Genomic DNA, 18833 nt, shown 5'->3' with positions numbered 1-18833 from the left:
AAACTAGCCAGGAAAACCTAGGAAAGAAACCCACCTCAGACACCTACAAGCTATGACACCCTGCCAGGTCATCCCAATGGTGTGGTCTCCTTATAGGTCACCATTCACAAATTCAAAGGCTTATAGACTGAAGCGACCCTAGAGGTCACCTCATTCAACATCTTCATTTTACACTCAAGTCGACGAACATTTATTAAGCATTTACTAAATACCAGGTACTGGGCGAAGGCTGGGAAGATGAACACAAGCAGAAAGACAACCCCTGCCTTCAAGGAGCTTCCATTCTAATGGGGAAACCAACACAAGAAAACGAAAGGAGAGGAGAGATTAAGAAGGTACTCAATGGGGGCATGGTAGAGAAAGTAAAGAAAGCAGAGAGTGGAGCCTGGAGAGGAAAGAAGACAAGGATGGTCTGGAAGTTTTCCTTAAAATGGAGGAACCAGCCGATCAGAGGAAGGGGCCATAAGGACAGAGTGGAGGGTGCAATGAACTTCTAGGGTGAGGAGGTTTCTCTGGCCCGGTAGAAGAAGCCCAGAGAGTCAAGAATGAAGCCTGGAGAAGAATGTAGACATGGATGACCCAGACACTTTCCTTAAAATGAAGGGTTTTTTACATATAGGGAAACTGAGGCCAAGAAGTTACACTTAACCAAAGTTCCTGGGATTCAAACCCAAGTCCTCTGACTACCACTCATTCAACACATGTGTAAGGTACTGAAGATAACAGAAACAGATACAGGGTTATACAGATTTCGAGATGGAAAAGGTCTTCAAAGTAATCTGGTCCATGTCCCCACATTTCCTAGTGGAGGAAAGTGAGGGCCATGGAGGTAGAGTCTTAGAAAGGACAAGTCACATAGCTAGTGAGCAGCAGAATCAAAATCTGAACTCAGGTCCGTTGTCTCTAAATTCTAGCCTTCTTCCCACTGTCTGGGCTGCTTCTCAAGGAGTTTAAAACTCAATGGGGAAAAGATATGGATACAATCACCAAGATCCAAAGGAGGGTTGGAGGATCCCAAAGGAGGTAAGGTCTAGGCCGGCGGTGGGGAATCTGTGCCCTCGAGGCCACATGTGGCCCTCTAGGTCCTCAAGTATGGCCCTTTGATTGAACCTAAACTTCACAGAACAAGTCCCTTTAATTAAAGGATTTGTTCTGTAAAACTTGTCAAAGTCAAAAGGCTAGACCCAAGGACCTAGAAGGCCACATGTGGCCTCGAGGCCGCAGGCTCTCCACCCCTGGTCTGGGCAGAGGCCTAGCTAGTAGAGAGGAGGGCTCCAGTCTTGGCCATGACTATTTGGTGAGCAGACACACACCCCACCCCTTATGGAAGTTCAGTGAAGATGGGCCTCCTCTCCTTCCACTCCTAATCAATACTACCGTGCTACTGTAATAGGAATCCAATTGGAAGCAATAAATGGGAACCTTGCTTTCATGCCTGAAAGGGTCTAAAAAATCAATAAGCATTAGAAGAACGCAGCCAATTGGGCTTTCTCTCTAGTCTTTTTTCAATATTAGTTTAATTTGTCCCCATTGAATGCATTTCAATACAATCCAATAAGCATTATTAAGCATCTGCTATGGTGGGGATGACCTGGGGTCCCTGTTGCATCTCCTGAGCTTCTAGGTTCAAGTGACCCAGCTGACCCAGGGGAGGGAGGAGGCAGAGGGCAGGTGGGCAGGCTAGCATTTTTCATGTACCTTCACCAGGAAGCCACAAACGCACTCAGGACCAGTACGAATGCTTGGGACCCAAACTACAAAATCACAAATGGTAACTGGTGGTTGACAGTTGCTCCACATCTGATCCAACAAGCCTTTATTAGGCACTTCCATGGGGCCAAGCACTGTGCTAGGCACTAGGGGGCTCAAAGATAAAGTAGAATTTGTCTCTGCCCTCAAAGAGCCAGAGTTTATGCTCAACAGTGGCACCAGAAGATTTCCATCCTGAAGGACAGGGTGAGAGACTTAAACCAGAATTAGAGATAGATTTGAGGGGGTTCCCAAAGTGCACAGAGCTCTGGGCATAAAGTCAGAAAGATCTGAGTTCAAATATGGCTTCATACACTTATTAGCTGGGTGTCCTTGGTCAAGTCACTTAACCTCTGCCTCAGTTGTAAAACGGATCATAATAGCACCTATCTCAACAAGTTAGTTATGAGGATCGAATAAGATAATATTTGTAAAGTGTTTAGCACAGAGCCTGGTACAGAGCAGGTGTTTAAGAAATGTGTATTGCTTTCCCCCTCTCCCCCTTTGACTATGAGGACTCCTTTTAGCATCAAAAAGTTACGTGGCTCCGGCACAATACAATAATTTGGTGCAAGAACTGGAGCATTGTAGATTTAGAGCTAGAAGGCATCTTGGACGTTATCAAGCCCACTCATTTTGATGGGAAATTAAGGCTGAGAGGTAGAGTTAACAACTGCCGCTATTGTTGTTTTGGCAGGATTTGAACCCACTGTCCCACCTGGCTCCCTCGACAGCTAGAAATCCAACAAGAATTTATTAAACTCCTACTACGTGCCATCCAGAAGATGTAGCTCAGTGATATGGATCGGGAGCTGTCTGCGGTATCAGACCTGGGGTCAGGGCCTACCTCTGACCCATACTGGTCATCTGGCCTTGGGCGAGGAGGCAGAGCAGATGACAGCTGGGGAGGCTCCAGGGAGTTCCCTAACCTGGAGTTCTGAACAGCGATGAAACCCCAGGCCCTGCCATCCCCTCCCTGCAATAGAAAAGAGACAGGCACCAAGGGGAGAAAGGCCAAGTGAAACAGCCTGTGCCTAACCCCGGGGAGCTCACCTGTTACCTGGGGGGCTGGGAGCACCACATATGGATAAGGTGCAGCTGGTTGAGTCCGTATATTCTCAATATCTACAGCTTGATGAAATACGTGATCAGAAACAGACGAGTTCAGTAAGGCCTTCAAAAGAACTGGTATTTCACTGCAGCCTGTGTCCAGAATCATGCATTTAGAGCTGGAATAGATTTTAAGGCTGCTCTAGCAGCCCCACCCCCCACTTTATCAATAAGAAAACAAGGGGTCTGAGCAGATAAGTGATTTGCATAGGGCCACACAGATAATTAAGCAGTGGAGACGGGACTGCAACCCAGGATTTCCTGCCTCCGAGGCCAGCGTTCTGGCTCCCACTCTGTAGATAATCATACATTAGATGCCCAAGATATTCATTCAGTCTAAAGAAGGTCTATTGGAGGAGGCCCCACAGAGCTATGGCGGCTGGAGAGCTAAGAATAGCCAACATTTCTGGAGCTTCAAAGTTTGCAAAGCACTTTATATCTGTTACTTCACTGGAGCCTCACAATAACCCTGGGAGGTGGGTGAGGAAACTGAGACGGAGAGAGGTTAAGTGACTGGACAGCTGTCATAGCTGGTAAGGGACTGAGGCAAGATTTGAACCTTGTCCTTCAGTCATTTTTAGTTGTCTCTAACTCTCCGTGACCCCATTTGGGGATTTTCTTGGTAGAGAGACTAGAGCGGTTTGCCATTTCTTCTCCAGCTCATTTTATAGATAAGGAAACTGAGGCAACCAGGGTTAAGCGACTTGCCCAAGGTCACATAGCTAGTAAGTGTCTGAAGCCACTTTTGAACTCAGGAAGATGAGTCTCCCTTTAGGCCTACCGTTCTATGCACTATGGAGCCACCTAGCTGTCTGTCCCTCTACTCATTGGTAAGAAGGACGAATTGCCTGCCTCCCCTGATCATTTGGAATTGGAAAGGGCCTTGGAGGTCATTTAGTCCAACCCCCTCATTTTCACAGAGAAGGAAACTGAGTCCCAGAGGTAGGAGGAGAGACCTTCCCAGGTTCATACAGGTAGTGAACGTCAGTACCCATTACCTCCAAATTCAGGGCCGTTAAGCTGGTGAAGGCTGTTATGTGGCTTTTGGAGATGGGAAAGCTGGCTGATTCAAGCCAAGTGTCTATATCTAGCCCGGTTTCCTATAAAGATGCCAACATACAAGGTCTATACACACTGTAGCAGAGACAGAGCCAATGACCCATCAGGTGCTGGGACATGGTGGTGGTAGCAATGCGAGTGGGGGTAAGTGGGGGGATGGATCCAGTCCAGGGAGGACCTCCCTGTAGGATGTATCGTAGTAGTAGTAGTAGTAGTAGTAGTAGTAGTAGTAGTAGTAGTAGTAGTAGCAGCAGCATATAGCACTTTAAGGGCTTGTAAAGCACTAGCTGGTCTGTATAACAACTCTAGGAGGGAGCTTTTATTATGATCCCTGTTTTACAAATGGGGAAACTGAGCCTGAGATAAGTGAAGTGACTTGTTCAGGGTCACACAGTTAATGATCTGAGGACTAATCTGCCCTTGGATCTTCTCTACTCCACACCCAGCACTCTATGTCCTGTGTCAACCAGTAGAGATTCCCTTTGAACATGAGATGGCTGAAGAAGGTGGCTGAAGCCCCTTCCAACTCTCAAATTCTACGATTCCATCATCCGATCGAAACCCTCTTGTGTAACAGGCGGCAGAGTTGGGATCTGAACCTAGTGTTCTCCCTCCTGTTTTAGAGAATCCCCGGGCCCTGGCTCTAGAAATTGTGCTAGAGAGCAGAAATCTTAAATTTCGCCAAAAGGGATCTCTCCATTTCCTCCTTCCCCTCTACCTGCCTCCCAAACCTACACAGAAACTGAGGCTAGGTCAATAAGTATAGGGGTTAATGAATAAGGTCAGGTAGCCAAAAAATATGGTCCTGCCTCACAATGACCATAGGATAGCCACCAACCACAGATTTCCTACCAGGTGAGAGGCTCAGGCCACCTTGATTTCCAGGAGGTAGTAGAAGGCTGACCTCAATACCACAGGACTGGGAGAATGAAAAATGAAGCCAGCACCGAGCCCTCAGAATCTGCCTGGGATGACAGGAAGGAGAAAACTGAAAAGATGAAAAGAAGCCATCCCCAAATAAATCTGGCACCCACCGAGTCTGGTTGGCCCCTCTGGACCACCCACAGGAGTCAGGATGTGGGCATGCAGCAATGGTTGGTGTTTTCATAATTAGGAGGTCTGGGAAGGAGAGGAAATACTGAGGGCCAGGAAGGAGAGGCAGGGCGCTGGCTGTTTTTTCTGGCAGGGGAGATCATCTCTGGCCCAACTTGTGACGCAAAGATGAGCAGCGGCCTTCCTCAGGACCAGATCCCCATAGCCCAGCCTGTGTCCTTGCCTGGTACCTCCAGCCTGCTTCACCTTGCCTGACTCCTGTCCTCAAAGGTAGGTCCCTCTTACAGAGAAAGGAGATGGTAAAAACAGAAAACCAGCTGACTAGAAGGTAAACTGTCACTTGGCTTTTTACTTGTAAAAATAAGCAGACTGAAGCCCCTTTTTTTGCCTGGAATACATACCTACTTATATGCACGCCCTGCTCTGTGCCCATGACATTCCTGTGACCACAGAGAGATGCTCCAACTGCCTCTTGGATATTTCCTTTGGTATTTCCAATTTAATGTGTCCAAAATGGCACTCATTATCTAATTCCCTGTCCCTATAACACATAGGACAACAAAATGCTTGTTGGATTACAATCAACGTGAAAAAATAACATCCGTGGCCAAAAATAAGGATTTTGCTGGTTCTGGACCCAAAAACACTTCTGAAGGCCAGGGTGTTCACGGATGAAGGGTTAAGGGTCATTGTTAAAACTGATGCTCTGTGTATTTTGGAAACAAAGACATCCTGTGTTCTAGGAATAATTGTCATTGTGTTTCAAACTCCTGCCCCAGGAGAAGAGAAGCCAGGCCTTTGTCCTCCTAACATCTGACTGAAGTCTCTGATCGTTCTTGGTGGAACTGCTGGGCAAGCGAAGTGTGTTTACCCATACATCCTGGGGCACAGGAAACTAGGAGCTAGGGGACCACTTCGCCCCACTATTTGGTGGCCTGTGGCAGAACTACCTCCCCTGCCAAACATTCACGCCTTTTTGTTTCCCTGCTGAATGACCTACTTCCTTTCACAGAAAAGGGCATGTGACCACCAGAAGGGACATCGGAGAGAAACAGGTCCATTGGGTTCACTTTGCATTTGAAGAAACTGAGGCCCAGAGAGGGGCTGAGAAAAGTCATACACCAGGGCCAGGGCCAGCACCACAGGTCATAGGACCAAAAACTGGAAAGGACCTTCAAGAAGAACCAGCCCACCTCCTTCACTTTGGAAGAAGATCCTGAGCCCAGAAGGGTCCAGTGACTTGTACAGGATCAAAAAACTAGTAAGTGTTGAAGGTGGGATTCTAACCCAGATCTTCCTGACTCCGAGTCCTACCCACAGACGCCATCTCTTGACTCCCAGGCACTAAACCAGAAAGAAACGATCCCTGCTGACCTCATACTGACTTAGAAAACCACAAATTAACATCATTTGTGTTGTGTTGCATTTTTATTTATTTTGTTAAACATTTTTCAATTACACTTTAATCTGGTTCAGACCCCACTTTGGAGTTTTAGGACAGTGAACCACCATGAAAGGGCTAGGGAATTTCCTCCATTTCAAGCCTAGTAAGGGCGTGGATCTATTTACACAGACAAAGAGGCACCTCAAGGCAGATACAAGTGAGACAGAGACATTTCTGGCAACTGAGTCACAAGTGGACAATGTATTGCAGGGCACAGTATGGTGAAGTAAAAAGGACATAACTGAGTCCCACAGAGGTTAACAGAATGCCTACGATCCCACAGATGTTAAGTATCTCGTGTTCCTTCTATTAAATCAAACTGTGCTAGAGAATTGACGCTCAGTCCCGCTGGGAAGGATGATTGACCAACATTCGGTGAAAAACTGTCCTCCAGGCACAAATCAATCATGGTTGTTGTCCAGTCATTTTTCAGTCATGTCTCACTCTTCATGATCCTATTTGGGGTTTTCTCGGCCAAGATACTGGAGTGGTTTGCCATTTCCTTCACCAGCTCATTTTACAGATGAGGCAACTGAGGCAAACGGGGCTAAGTGACTTGCTCAGGGTCACACAGCTAGTAAATGTCTGAGGCCAGATTGGAACTCAGGAAGATGAGTCTTCCTGATTCCCAGGCCTGGCATTCTATCCCTTGAACCTCTTCAATGTGAAAACAGCATAAAGTTTGGAGCCAGGTCCAAATCCCAGCTCTGCCACTTACTACCTATGTGAGCTTGGGCAAGTTGCTTCAATTCTCTGGGACTCAGTTTCTCTCACTTACAAAAAAAAGTGTAGTGATGGATTAGATTATCTGAATTTCTTTCCAGCTCAAGATTGATCAACCAACAAACATTTATTAAGAGGTAACTATAGGAACTCTACTTAAAACTACCCCTCATTTATCTGTGAGCTCCTTGAAGGCAGGATTTTGTCTCTTGCATTTCTTTCTAAGCCCTGCACAGTGCCTGGAATGCAGCAGGTACTTGAGAAATGTTTAGTGACTTACTGACCACTGTTAAGGATACTCTTACTAGCTAGGTAACTTTGAGCAAACTGACTTAGTTAAATGCCCAAAGGGGTTAGACTAGAAGGTTTCTGAATTCCCTGACTGCTCTATTGATCCTTTGAGATATGTAAATGTTAGACAGTCCCTGCCCTCAAGGACCTTCCATTCTATTAGCTGCTACAATCCACTACTATTAAGTGCAAAGGAAAGGAGAAAGACACATAATAGTAACAATTCACATTCCCGCAGACCTTCAGAGTTTTTAAAGTACTTTCTGAATAGCAATCACCTTTGAGGCTCACATAACCCTTTGGGTTACAAAAGGCACTTTCTTCACCACAGCTCCGAGTTCAAGTATTAAAAGCCTCACTGCACAAATAAGGAAAACATAGGCTCAGACAGAGGAAGGGGCTTGCCTCCTCAGCATCCCACTGGGACTCAGGTTCAAGTCTTCCAACCCAAGACCAATGCTATTTCTATCACTCTCAAAAATAATGTATTTAGGGGTTATGGGTGGGGGTGCAAGCAGAGAGAATAGAGCTGTAAAAATTAAAAGACCCAGAGTAGGTAGCTCAGCTTCTCTTGCAAAGCAAGGTAAGTCCTAAACTGGTCCTCTCTTCCTCCTCCCTCTCCCAATAGTGACAATAATTAAAAAATAATGACTGTAATAAAATAACAAAATAATAGTAACTAATAGTAAATAAAATAATAATAATGATGATGATGATAGTAATGATAATAATAGTAAAGAAAATAATGATGATGATGATGATAGTAATAATAAAATAAAATAATAGTAACAAAATAGTAATAGTAAATAAAATGATGATGATAACAGTAATAATAATAGTAAATAATAATAGTAAATAAAATAATAATGATGATGATGATGATAGTAATACTAAAATAAAATAATAGTAACAAAATAGTAATAGTAAATAAAATAATAATGATGATGATAACAGTAATTAATAATAAAATAACAAAATAATAGTAACAAAATAGTAAATAAAATAATAATGATGATGATGATGATAGTAATGATAATAATAGTAAAGAAAATAATGATGATGATGATGATAGTAATAATAAAATAAAATAATAGTAACAAAATAGTAATAGTAAATAAAATGATGATGATAACAGTAATAATAATAGTAAATAGTAATAGTAAATAAAATAATAATGATGATGATGATGATAGTAATACTAAAATAAAATAATAGTAACAAAATAGTAATAGTAAATAAAATAATAATGATGATGATAACAGTAATTAATAATAAAATAACAAAATAATAGTAACAAAATAGTAAATAAAATAATAATGATGATGATAACAGTAATTAATAAAATAACAAAACAATAGTAACAAAATAGTAATAGTAAATAAAATAATAATAATGATGATGATAACAGTAATAATAATAGTAAATAGTAATAGTAAATAAAATAATAATGATGATGATGATGATAGTAATACTAAAACAAAAAAATAGTAACAAAATAGTAATAGTAAATAAAATAATAATGATGATGATAACAGTAATTAATAATAAAATAACAAAATAATAGTAACAAAATAGTAAATAAAATAATAATGATGATGATAACAGTAATTAATAATAAAATAACAAAATAATAGTAACAAAATAGTAATAGTAAGATGCTAACGGCAGTGGTCAAAATAACGATCACCAGAATGATAACAGGAATAATAAGACAAGGATAATATTAGTAATAACCTAATACCAATAACAGTGATACGCTAGTAACGGTCATAGAATAAGACCCACAATAGTAACAAACTAACGACAGCTCTAAAATCTGGGATGGTGATGACGACAGAAGTAATGACGGTGGCAGTAACTACAATAACAGTGATGAGGACCAGAACAGGATGCTCACGGCCAGGATCACCATGACGACGCCAAGGGGGTGATAACGCCCAGGAGGAAGGTGTTCATCCCATCCCATCTCAGAGCACAACCTCCTCCCCAGTCCCGCCCCCTGGGGATCCTCACCCCGCCCTCTTCCTGCGCAGCAGGAGCCGCCAGCTCACCCAGCCCGGGGGGTCGGTGGTCCCAGTTCTGTCTCGGTGGAGCCTCCTCCCGCCTCTGCCTTTAAACCAGCGTCTTCAGCCCTGGCACTAGTCTCAGCGCCTGCCGCTCTCCGCAGAGGCGGGGCTCCCAGCTCAGGACTACAACCCCCGGCATGCCACGCGCCCTCGCCGCCACCACGTGATACGGCGCCTGCGCTCTCTCCTCTGGCCTCAGGGCTGCTTGAGTCATGTGACCGGGAGGGAGGAAGATGGCTGCGGAAGCTCCGGTGGATTTCGCGGCCCTGCAGAGCTTGCTGAAGGTAATTCAGTGGAGGTTCGGGGTCGGAGGGTGGGCGGGAGAAGCGGCCCTTGAGGCTTCCGGGGAGGGGAGTGGGGGGCGGAGAGCATCCCCACGGTCCTCAGGCGCCCCGCCGGGCCAAGGCCCGCCCCTCTGGAGAAGGCCGCGCCTGCCCCCGCCGCCTGGGGAAGCCACTGCCCGAGAGTTCTGGCACTTCTAGGCCTCAAGACAGGCCTGGCAAGCGGAGCCATGATTGACTCATCTCAGGGGCTTTAACTGCCTAAACCTCTCAGAGCCTCACAACCCTGTGAGGCGCGTGCTGTTATTACCCTCTTTTTACAGCGGGGGAAACTGAGGCCGAGAAGTTCGGTGACTTGTCCAGGGTCGTGACCGAGGTAGGATTAGAATTCAGGGCTTCCGAATATCAAGTCCAGCGCTCTCTCCGTTCTAAAATGGGGACGTTGGACGTGTCCTTAGAGGTCCCAGCTCTAAGGCTGTGACCCCGTAATAACCTTTCGCTCTAATGCAGCTCGTGGCCTGCCTGTCGATCAGCAGGCGTGTGTGTGCCTAGGACTGTGCTGAGCTTTGAGGGAACCAAATAATCCCTGCTGCAAGGAGGGGAAGACATGTAAATGACTAATTAGGCACATGAAATGTAGATGGGAGGCGCACCCCAAAAGTCCTGCAGGAGCGAGGTGGGGTTAAGGATGGGGAGCCTGCAGGACAGCCCGGGCAAAGTCATGGAGGTGGGAGATCCAGCGTCACAGATGATGGAAATACTAGCACGATGCGCCTGGCTCATAACACTTGTAGGGTGTCAGAAGATCGGGAAGGAAGGGAAGGGCGGAGTTTCGAAGTTTATATTGATCCCAGAAGCGATCAGTAGCTGCCAGAGGTGATCAAGCATTGGGATAATGTGGCTGTTTCTGCACTGGAGGGAAATCAGCTTTGGCAGCTTGGGGAGGATGGTTGGAATGGGAAAAGAGGCCATCACAATAGTCTGGGAAGGAGTTCATGAGGATCGACTCTGCTAAAAGGGGGCCGAGGACACAGAATCAGAGGGTGAGCCAGTGTTACCAATGTTGAGAGTAAGCCAGGCGCCTGCCAATCCTCACTCTGCGATGACTTAACCTCACCAGGCCTCAGTTTCCCCATCTGTAAACATGAAATTGTGGGACTAGATCATCTCCAGTTCCGTTCCAGGTCTAAATCTCTGAGCCCATAATTATAATAAACATTTATCCAGTTGAATTAGCTCTCTGGCTAGTGCTTGGAGACCACCGGGGAAGGAGAATACATTATTGAAGGAGATACCCCACTTCGCTTGAGCTGTAATTGTTATGAAGTTGTTTTCTTCATTACATCAGTTGTGAATTTCCCGCTGGTCAACTTTCACCCATTATTCTGCAGGACCTGAAAGCATAATAATGACGTTTATGTGATGTTTTAACATGTGTAAAGTTCTTTTCTTATATATAACATGGCTTGTGACGATGAGCAAGCAACTTCACCTGCTTTAGTCTCCGTTTCTTCATGCATAAAATGAGAGCATTGGATCTGATGGCCTCCAAGGGCCCTTCAAGCCCCTATGATCCAGCCTCACAGTAACTCAGTGACATAAGTACTATAGGCATTTTTATTTCTGTTTTACAAATGGACCTCAGGTTCAGAGAGGTCACCCAGCTAATAAGTATTAGATATCAGAGGTAGGATTGGAACTGGGGACTCCTGGACCCTCAAGTGCAATATTCTTTCCACTTTCCCGCTTTGCTCCCATAGAACATTAGTCTTGGCAGAGGCCTTGGAAATGACCTCATCCGGCCCACCCCTTCTAAAATCTGTTGCTTTTTCTCCTGCCTTCTTCATTCCCTCTTTATTTCATATCATTTATGTTGCTGTTGTGTTGTTTTTCAGGCATTTCCCATCTTTGTGACCCCATTTGGGTATTTCTCGGTAAAGATGCTAGAGTGCTTTGCCATTTCCTTCTTCAGTTCATTTGACAGATAAGGAAACTGAGGCAAAAAGGGTGATGTTACTTGCCAGGGCCACACAGCTAGAAAGCGTCTGAGGCCAAATTTGCACCCAGATCTTCCTGACTCCAGGCCTGCTGCCGCCTGGCGGCCCATTCGTATCATTTATACATTGCGACAAGATCCTTTGTGGTTTCCTCCATACATGAGACCCTCCTGCCATCGACTTCTCCTGATTGCTTCCCTCCCATACAACTCTCAAGTAGTACTAGATATCAGCTCAGTTTGCATTTTCGTCAGATGGGCCTTTGAAAGTATCTGTCTGTGGGGCTGAGGCCTTGAAGGGAGCCTTGGCCCCTTGTGTTCTACAGAGCTGGTTCTCACAGTCTGAGCCCAGGGTTTCCCCCTTCCTTCTTTCCCAGGCCTCCTCGAAAGATGTCGTCAGACAGCTGTGCCAAGAGAGCTTTTCCACTTCAGCCCTTGGCTCAAAGAAACTGCTGGACATCACTTGTTCCAGCTTGTCCGTGACCCAGGAGGAAGCCGATCAAGTGAGTGTGATGTGCTCCGGGGGAAAGACCCTGCTTCCTGGCCCAGCTCCGCCACTTACTGTGTGACCTTGGGGCCTTTTCTGAGCCTCAGTTTCTCTGTGGCGAAATGGGAATGATGTCCATTCTCTTCCATACATCATAGGGTTGCTGCCGGGGGGAGGGGGGTCAGATGAGGTCATGAGTGTAAAGTGCTTTGAAAACAGCATAAGAAAAAGCACAAGATGATAAGGCCCTGCTTTAAGGTGGTGGCAGTGTCAGAGGCAGAAAGGGGGCATATACAGGAGAGGTTGCAAAGATAGGGTCAACAAGACAGCAGCAGATTGGAGGAGAGGTATTGGGTGAGGATCGAGGATGATCCTGAGATTGTGAGCTGGGGCCCTGGAAGGATCTGCTACCAAATAATAGGAAAGTCGATTTGGATGGGGTAGAATCAACGGGACTTGGAACAGATTGTACATAGGAAGGGAGAGGGGGTGGTGAGAGGCCCGAGTGACAGGGGCAATGGGGAAGTTTGGAAGAGGGGAGGATTTGGGGGCTAAGATAATGAGTTTAAGATGTCTACAGAACATCCAGTTCAAAATGTCCTGTGGGAAGTTGGAGATAAGACACTGGTGGTCAGGAAAGAGGTTTGGGATGGATAATTAGATCTGAGACTCATTGGTATGGAGATGGTAATTGAATAGGCGGGAAATAAGGTAGAGAGAGAAGAGAGCTCAGGGTAGAGCATGGGCCTCACCTGAACTGAGCTCTCAGACCCTGACAGCTGGAAGGGACCTCACACGTAATCTAGTCTAATCCCTGCTCAAAGACAGCAGGAGGGAGAGAACTCTCTGATCTTAGAGGTGATAGAGATCTGGTGGGGTGCTCAGTAGTCTCTTAGGCCATTGACACTTCAAGTCCCAATCTCAAAGTTCAAGGAGGTGTCCAGCTCCTGACTATAGGATCTTAGGGCTCCAGGGGACCTCTGGGGTAAGACAGTCCAAAACCTCCTTGAGCCAGATGGCTCCTCAACAGAACCAACCTGCTCAGGACTATTTGTATTTTTAAAGAGGAACCTGGTAACTCAGATAAGTCCATTATCATTGTAATATTTTTGAGTGGAGAACCGATTCCCCAAGCTTCTAGCCAGTGCCATCAAGACAAAGGTCAGCACCTTGGCACCCCACTTCTGAAAGATGTGGTTTGATTCCAGGGTCAGAGGAATGATGGATTTGTTAAGGATTAAATGGAGCTGTTCATCAAGGCCTTAGTCCTGGGAATGGAGCCAGAGCTGGTGGCTCTGGAAGGTGGAAGAGCCCTCAGAGGCCATCTAGGCCAACCTCCTGATTTTACGAAGGAGGAAACGAGGCTTAAAGGTGAAAGGACTTGGCCAGTGTTGTGCAGTTCAGTGTCAGAGGCAGGACCTGGCCTGGATCTGGATGAAGCTTGCTCTGAGTGTCTGTGGGAAGGCCCTTTTGTCTGCCAAGCCCCTCTCGACCCTACAGGGACCCTTTCTTTGTTACAGCTGATCCGTGCCCTGCACCGCCTCACCAGGCTGGTGGCCTACCAGGACCTGACTGCTGGTGAGGAGATTCTTGCTCTGTTCCCTGAAAACTTCCACCAAAACCTCAAAAACCTGTTGACAAAAATCATCATGGAACACGTGTGAGTGGCTCATTCCTATAAAGGGGGTTGGGAGGGTGGGAAAAAAAACAAGAGACAAAACTAAACTAACACCAGAGCTGGTCAGTAAGCTTCTGCCGATGACCTGAGGATGGGGTGGGGGTGAAGCCTTGAGACAAACACTGGAGATACTGGCTTGCTCATCGAGGGCCACTCTCCCCTAGTTGAGGCCAAGTTAAGGGGTCATCCCCTGGAGCCTCCCTCTGTGCACTGTCAGCCTCTGGGAGATTGTTGCACCAGATCCAAAGGTACTGAGGATACAGAGGGTCCTGGAGACCGTGTGAAAATGGAGACTTTTCTTGCATGTGGTGGGAGGAAGCAGCCTGGAGGCTGGAAGAATTTCTGGGCTTAGCAACGGGAGGTCTGGGTCAGATCCCATCTCTAAAACCCGCTTGCTGTGTGACTGTGGGTAAGTCACTCTGTTTCCTGCCAAGTAGGGCTAATGAGAAGAATTACACTAGCCATCTGGCGCCCTGGCATCCTCCCTCAAAGCTCTGGGCACTTCCAGCAAATTCTCGTGCCCTTGGCATCACCCAGCTCCCTCAAAAGTAACTTGTGTCCGAGAGGAAGAGAATCCTTTTGTTCTTTAGGGAAGCTTTCCTTGTTGGCTCTGGAGAGGGCTGGAGAAAAGTATTAATCCCAATATTACATCAACTGCCTGCAAAAATAGGAATAGAAGTTGTTGTTCAGTCATGTCCGACTCTTCCTGACCCAATTGGGGTTTTCTTGAGGTTTCAAAGATCCCGGAACAGTTTGCCATTCCCCTCTCTAGCTCATTTTACAGATGAGGAAACTGAGGCAAACAGGTTGAAGTGACTTGCCCAGGGTCACACAGCTGGTCAGTGTCTGAAGCCACATTTGAACTCAGGTCTTCCTGATTCCAGGCCTGACAGTCTATCCACTGCTCCCTCTAGCTGCCCTTAAGGAAAAAAAAGGAGCCTATAGATGTGGTGTAAATATGCTTTTAATATCTGTGTACTTCTCCTAGTCATCAGAAGACTCAATTTTCTCCGCCCTGCCCTTTTTCCTCTTTTCACAGGCCTGCATGGAGAAAGGAGGCCCAAGCCAATCAAAGTGAGTATGGACGGGGCTGACTTCTCCCTGATATCCCTTAGTGCTGCGTCTGCCTAGGAGCAGGGACTTGAAATGTGCACCCCACACCTGGAGGGACGACCCTCCTTAGCTGAACCTCAAACCAAACCCAAACATTCTTTGCTTTCTTTTTTAATGACCTGTGAACGAAACCAGCTTAAAGGGAAAGCAAAGCCTAAGCTGTAAAATAGAGCCTGTGTGTGTATTTCCTAAAATGATCGAGCCCAGAACATTGACATCCTCCTGCAAACCCCTCGTTCACTGGGCTTGGGGCTTGGCAGTGGCCTCTGCTCCTGGCCCCCAATGGCCCACAGCTATCAGCCTCAGGGACTGGTGGGCAGCAGCTGAGAACCACCCGGAGGATCACAGAGAGCTCGGAGTGAGTGGGGAGACCAAAGATAACTTGGAAATCTTGTCTTCAATTAACAATTCATTATTTCCTCTCTTCCACCTCCTCCACCTTTAAAAATGAAACGAAAAACAAAACCCTGGTAACAGATATGCGTGAGGCATGGTGGGGCAGTGGGTGGAGCTTGAAGTCAGGAAGACCTGAGTTCGAATCCTGCTTCAGACTCATTAGCAGTGTGACCCTGGGCAAGTCACAACTTCTGTCTGTCTCTGTTTCCTCAATTGCAAAATAGGGATAATAATAGCACCTCCCTCCCAAGGTTGTCTTGAGGATCAGCACATAGTAGGTGCTGTGTAAACACTAGCTGTTATTATTTATTATGATTATGCTTGTTATTGTCATCGCCATCATCATCGTAAAGCTCACTGGCCACGGCCCACATTGGCCACGTCCAGACATTTCTGTCTCAGAGGCAGGGAGCATTCTTCACCATCGAATGTGCACGGGCAGTTGTCAAGGGAAGGAGTCCAGGCTTATCAACAGCCATGTGAAAAAATGCTCCAAGTCACCAGCAATGAGAGAAATGCAAATTAAAGCAGCCCAGAGCTTTGACCTCACCCTCATCAGACTGGCAAAGTTGACTAAAAGGGATAAGGCTAAATGTTGACAGGCCTTGGGGACAGCAGGCCTGAGGATATACTGTTGGTAGAATTGGTATAAATTGGTCTGGCCGCTCTCGAAAGCGGTTAGGAACAATGCCTGCTAAATCACCGAATCACCTTTTACCCAGCAGTACACCCCCAGCCCTACACTCTGAAGAGGTCAGGGAAAAAGGCCGAAGACACATCTATACAAAAATACTGCTAGCAGATCTTTTTATGGGGTGGGAAAGAATTGGAAACTGAGGTGTTCCTCCCTCATTGTGGAATGCCCAAGCAAATCGTGGTGTGCACATGGAATAGAATACTGTTGGACCACAGGAGTGATGAAGGGGGTGGGTTCAGAGAAGCCTGGGAAGCCCTCGATGAGCTGTTGCCCAGTGAAGTGAGCAGAGTCACAAGAGCTCTGTAAAAAACCAAACTTGGAGCCATGTTCTAAAGCCCCACTGTGACGAAGAAATGGGGTTTGGGTGGGGAAGGGGCTTGCTTTAGAAGAAGAATAATCTCCCTTATCCTTCTGTCATGTAATCCCATAGATAAGTGATGGTTACAGGGAAAATGAGGCTCAGAGGTTCTTAAAACCTATTAAAAGTGGTAGCCAAAAGCCCTGTGCTATATGGACTTGGTCATCTCGATGGCCTTTGGAAGACCTGGCTGTTGTTGGCCCCATTTTGCTATGGAGGAGGCCATGGTGTCTTTCCTTGTCCGGGTAGAGCTGTTAGACTGGGATGTACCTGAGTCTTACCCGAGCCCACTCCTCCATCTGTGCCCTGCTCCCTCTAACTGCCTTCGTTCCATTTAAATCAGAAAGATGGTCGACGTTGGGGGAAAGAGCCAGCCTGGGCAGCCCCCTGGATTGAGTGTATCTTCCCTTTCTGCAGTCTCCTTGCCTCGACTGGTTGACTTGGACTGGAGAGTAGATGTCAAGATGGCCTCAGACAGCATCACCCGAATGGCCGTGCCCACCTGCCTGCTCCAGATGAAGGTGCGCTTGGTTTTCTGCTCCTATGGTGGGGCACCACTAACAGTTAGAAAGGGGCCTGAGAGCTTGTGCTAGTCTAATGCCCCCCACCTCCATTTTACAGATGGAGAAACGGAGGGTCATAGAGAGGTTAAGGGACCCACCCAAAATCAGGTAATCAGTAGTTAGTGGAAAAGTTAAAAACAAACATCTGGTGGCTGGCCTTGCCTCTTCTCTGGAAAGAGGATAAAAAGGCTCATTGTCCTTGGCATCAGATGGTGTCTCCGGTATTCTACCGGTAGGAGGCCAGAGTTGGTGTATTATGGATGTAGCATGCACTGTGCCGTCTGGGGCCTTCCCTCCAGCTTCCTAGAATACCTAGGGCAGTGTACCGGTTATTAGTACATTAGCTGAGCTGGTAGAGTGTAACAAAGTGTGTCTCCCGGAGAGAAGACGCAGGGTCACCAAAGCCACTGAGACTGAAATCTTCCTGGGCTCATTCAGTCACCAAAATGGAAGGTCCCCCAGTCCTTGGAAGAGAGCCTGCCCTCAGGCGCCTGCACCCTAAAGTTCACTGACACTTTTCTCTGCTTTATCCAGTTGCTTCTCTACCCTGCAGAACGTTATCTTGGGGTCTCGTTCCCTTTTCAGATCCAGGAGGATGCCAGCCTGTGTGGGGACAAGCCCGCGATCTCAGCTGTCACCATGGAGCTGAGCAAAGAAACTTTGGACACCATGTTAGATGGCTTGGGCCGGATCCGGGACCAGCTCTCAGCTGTGGCCAATAAGTGACCATCATTCATGCTGGTGCCCCTGCTGGCCCCTGACTCGAAGGGGATCGTCGGAGAGCACCTGGGGTGCCCATGCTGGGTGGGGCTCACCAGGTGTGGTGCTAACCAGAAGGAGCATGGACCGGTAAGGGGCACTTCTTCACTTATCCTCTTTCATCGGTCTTCCTTTTTTTCCCTTGTTTTCTCCTTTGGATTGATGACCAAAGGTCTCTCATCTCCCAGAGGCTTCCTGTGCTCATTGTCATTGCAACGGCAGCATTGAGGGAGGGAACAAGGGCTGTGCCAGCTGCTGGGACGATAATGTCCTCCTAGAATTTGGGAAGGCATCGCATCGGGTGAGAGAGACAGTTCCCACTCAGAGGCCCCTCCCACCCCCTCCAGTTCCAAGTCTCAGAATGGGCTTCCTCTAATCCTAGATAAAGGCCAGAAGAGTGGGACCCTTGGGCCACCCCCTGTGCCCATGCAGGCCGAGCCCAGGGGCAAAGCCTCTCCAGCAGGGCTCACCTCAGGGCAGCATCAGAACTGGTGCTGGGGGCCGGGGGCTGGGGGCGAGCCTGGGGCTCTTGTCTGTGATCAGAACAGGCAGATCTCGCCACTGTTGGGAAGACAGTTGGAAATAAACATGAGTGCTAAAAGTTCTCTGGCTGGGCGTCTTCCATTTGACTTCCTTCACAGGAGGTGCTGCGTTAGCCGGAGTCTGCATGAAGGATTCTTAGCCTGGGCCCCGGGGGTTTGGAGGGGGAAAAATGCATTGATATCTCCACTCATCTCTAACCGAAATTTAGCATTTGCTACAATTACAAATGTTGTGAGAGGGGTCCATGGGCTTCATGGGGCGGGGCGGGACACCACAGGGGTCCAGGACACAAAAAAGGCAAAGAACTCATCTCCATGAACTCGCCAATATGCTGGGCAATGATGCAACTTGGGGGAACCTCCTGGAGCAGAGTGTCAGCTTGGGTGATGAGGCCTGCAGGAGTCCTTGGATCATCTTTGTGCCTTAGAGGGGCCAGACCTTCACAGGAGAAGCCCGTCAGTGCCAGG

At 47.1% G+C, this 18833-nt stretch overlaps 1 protein-coding gene across 1 annotated transcript; it reads left to right on the top strand.

Moving 5' to 3' along the window:
- Positions 1-9692: 9692 nt before the first annotated feature.
- Positions 9693-18427, top strand: COMMD9 (COMM domain containing 9). The gene is made up of 6 exons (XM_036764535.1): positions 9693-9779; positions 12150-12275; positions 13780-13919; positions 14977-15011; positions 16919-17022; positions 17650-18427. The coding sequence occupies exons 1-6, from the start codon at positions 9729-9731 to the stop codon at positions 17788-17790; spliced, it is 597 nt and encodes a 198-aa protein (XP_036620430.1). The 5' UTR covers positions 9693-9728; the 3' UTR covers positions 17791-18427.
- Positions 18428-18833: the final 406 nt, after the last annotated feature.

This window comes from Trichosurus vulpecula, chromosome 6, assembly GCF_011100635.1.
Source record: "Trichosurus vulpecula isolate mTriVul1 chromosome 6, mTriVul1.pri, whole genome shotgun sequence".
NCBI classification, from domain to species: domain Eukaryota; kingdom Metazoa; phylum Chordata; class Mammalia; order Diprotodontia; family Phalangeridae; genus Trichosurus; species Trichosurus vulpecula.
The sequence above is the reverse complement of the archived record's forward strand: the minus strand, read 5'-3'. Positions and strand labels throughout refer to the sequence as shown.

Bases quoted from the DNA above. Each gene is read 5' to 3' on its own strand.
- COMMD9 (XM_036764535.1), top strand. From the start codon at position 9,729: ATGGCTGCGGAAGCTCCGGTGGATTTCGCGGCCCTGCAGAGCTTGCTG. The intron at 9,780-12,149 runs GTAATTCAGTGG...CTTCTTTCCCAG, and splicing joins CCCTGCAGAGCTTGCTGAAG to GCCTCCTCGAAAGATGTCGT. The intron at 17,023-17,649 runs GTGCGCTTGGTT...TTCCCTTTTCAG, and splicing joins CCTGCCTGCTCCAGATGAAG to ATCCAGGAGGATGCCAGCCT.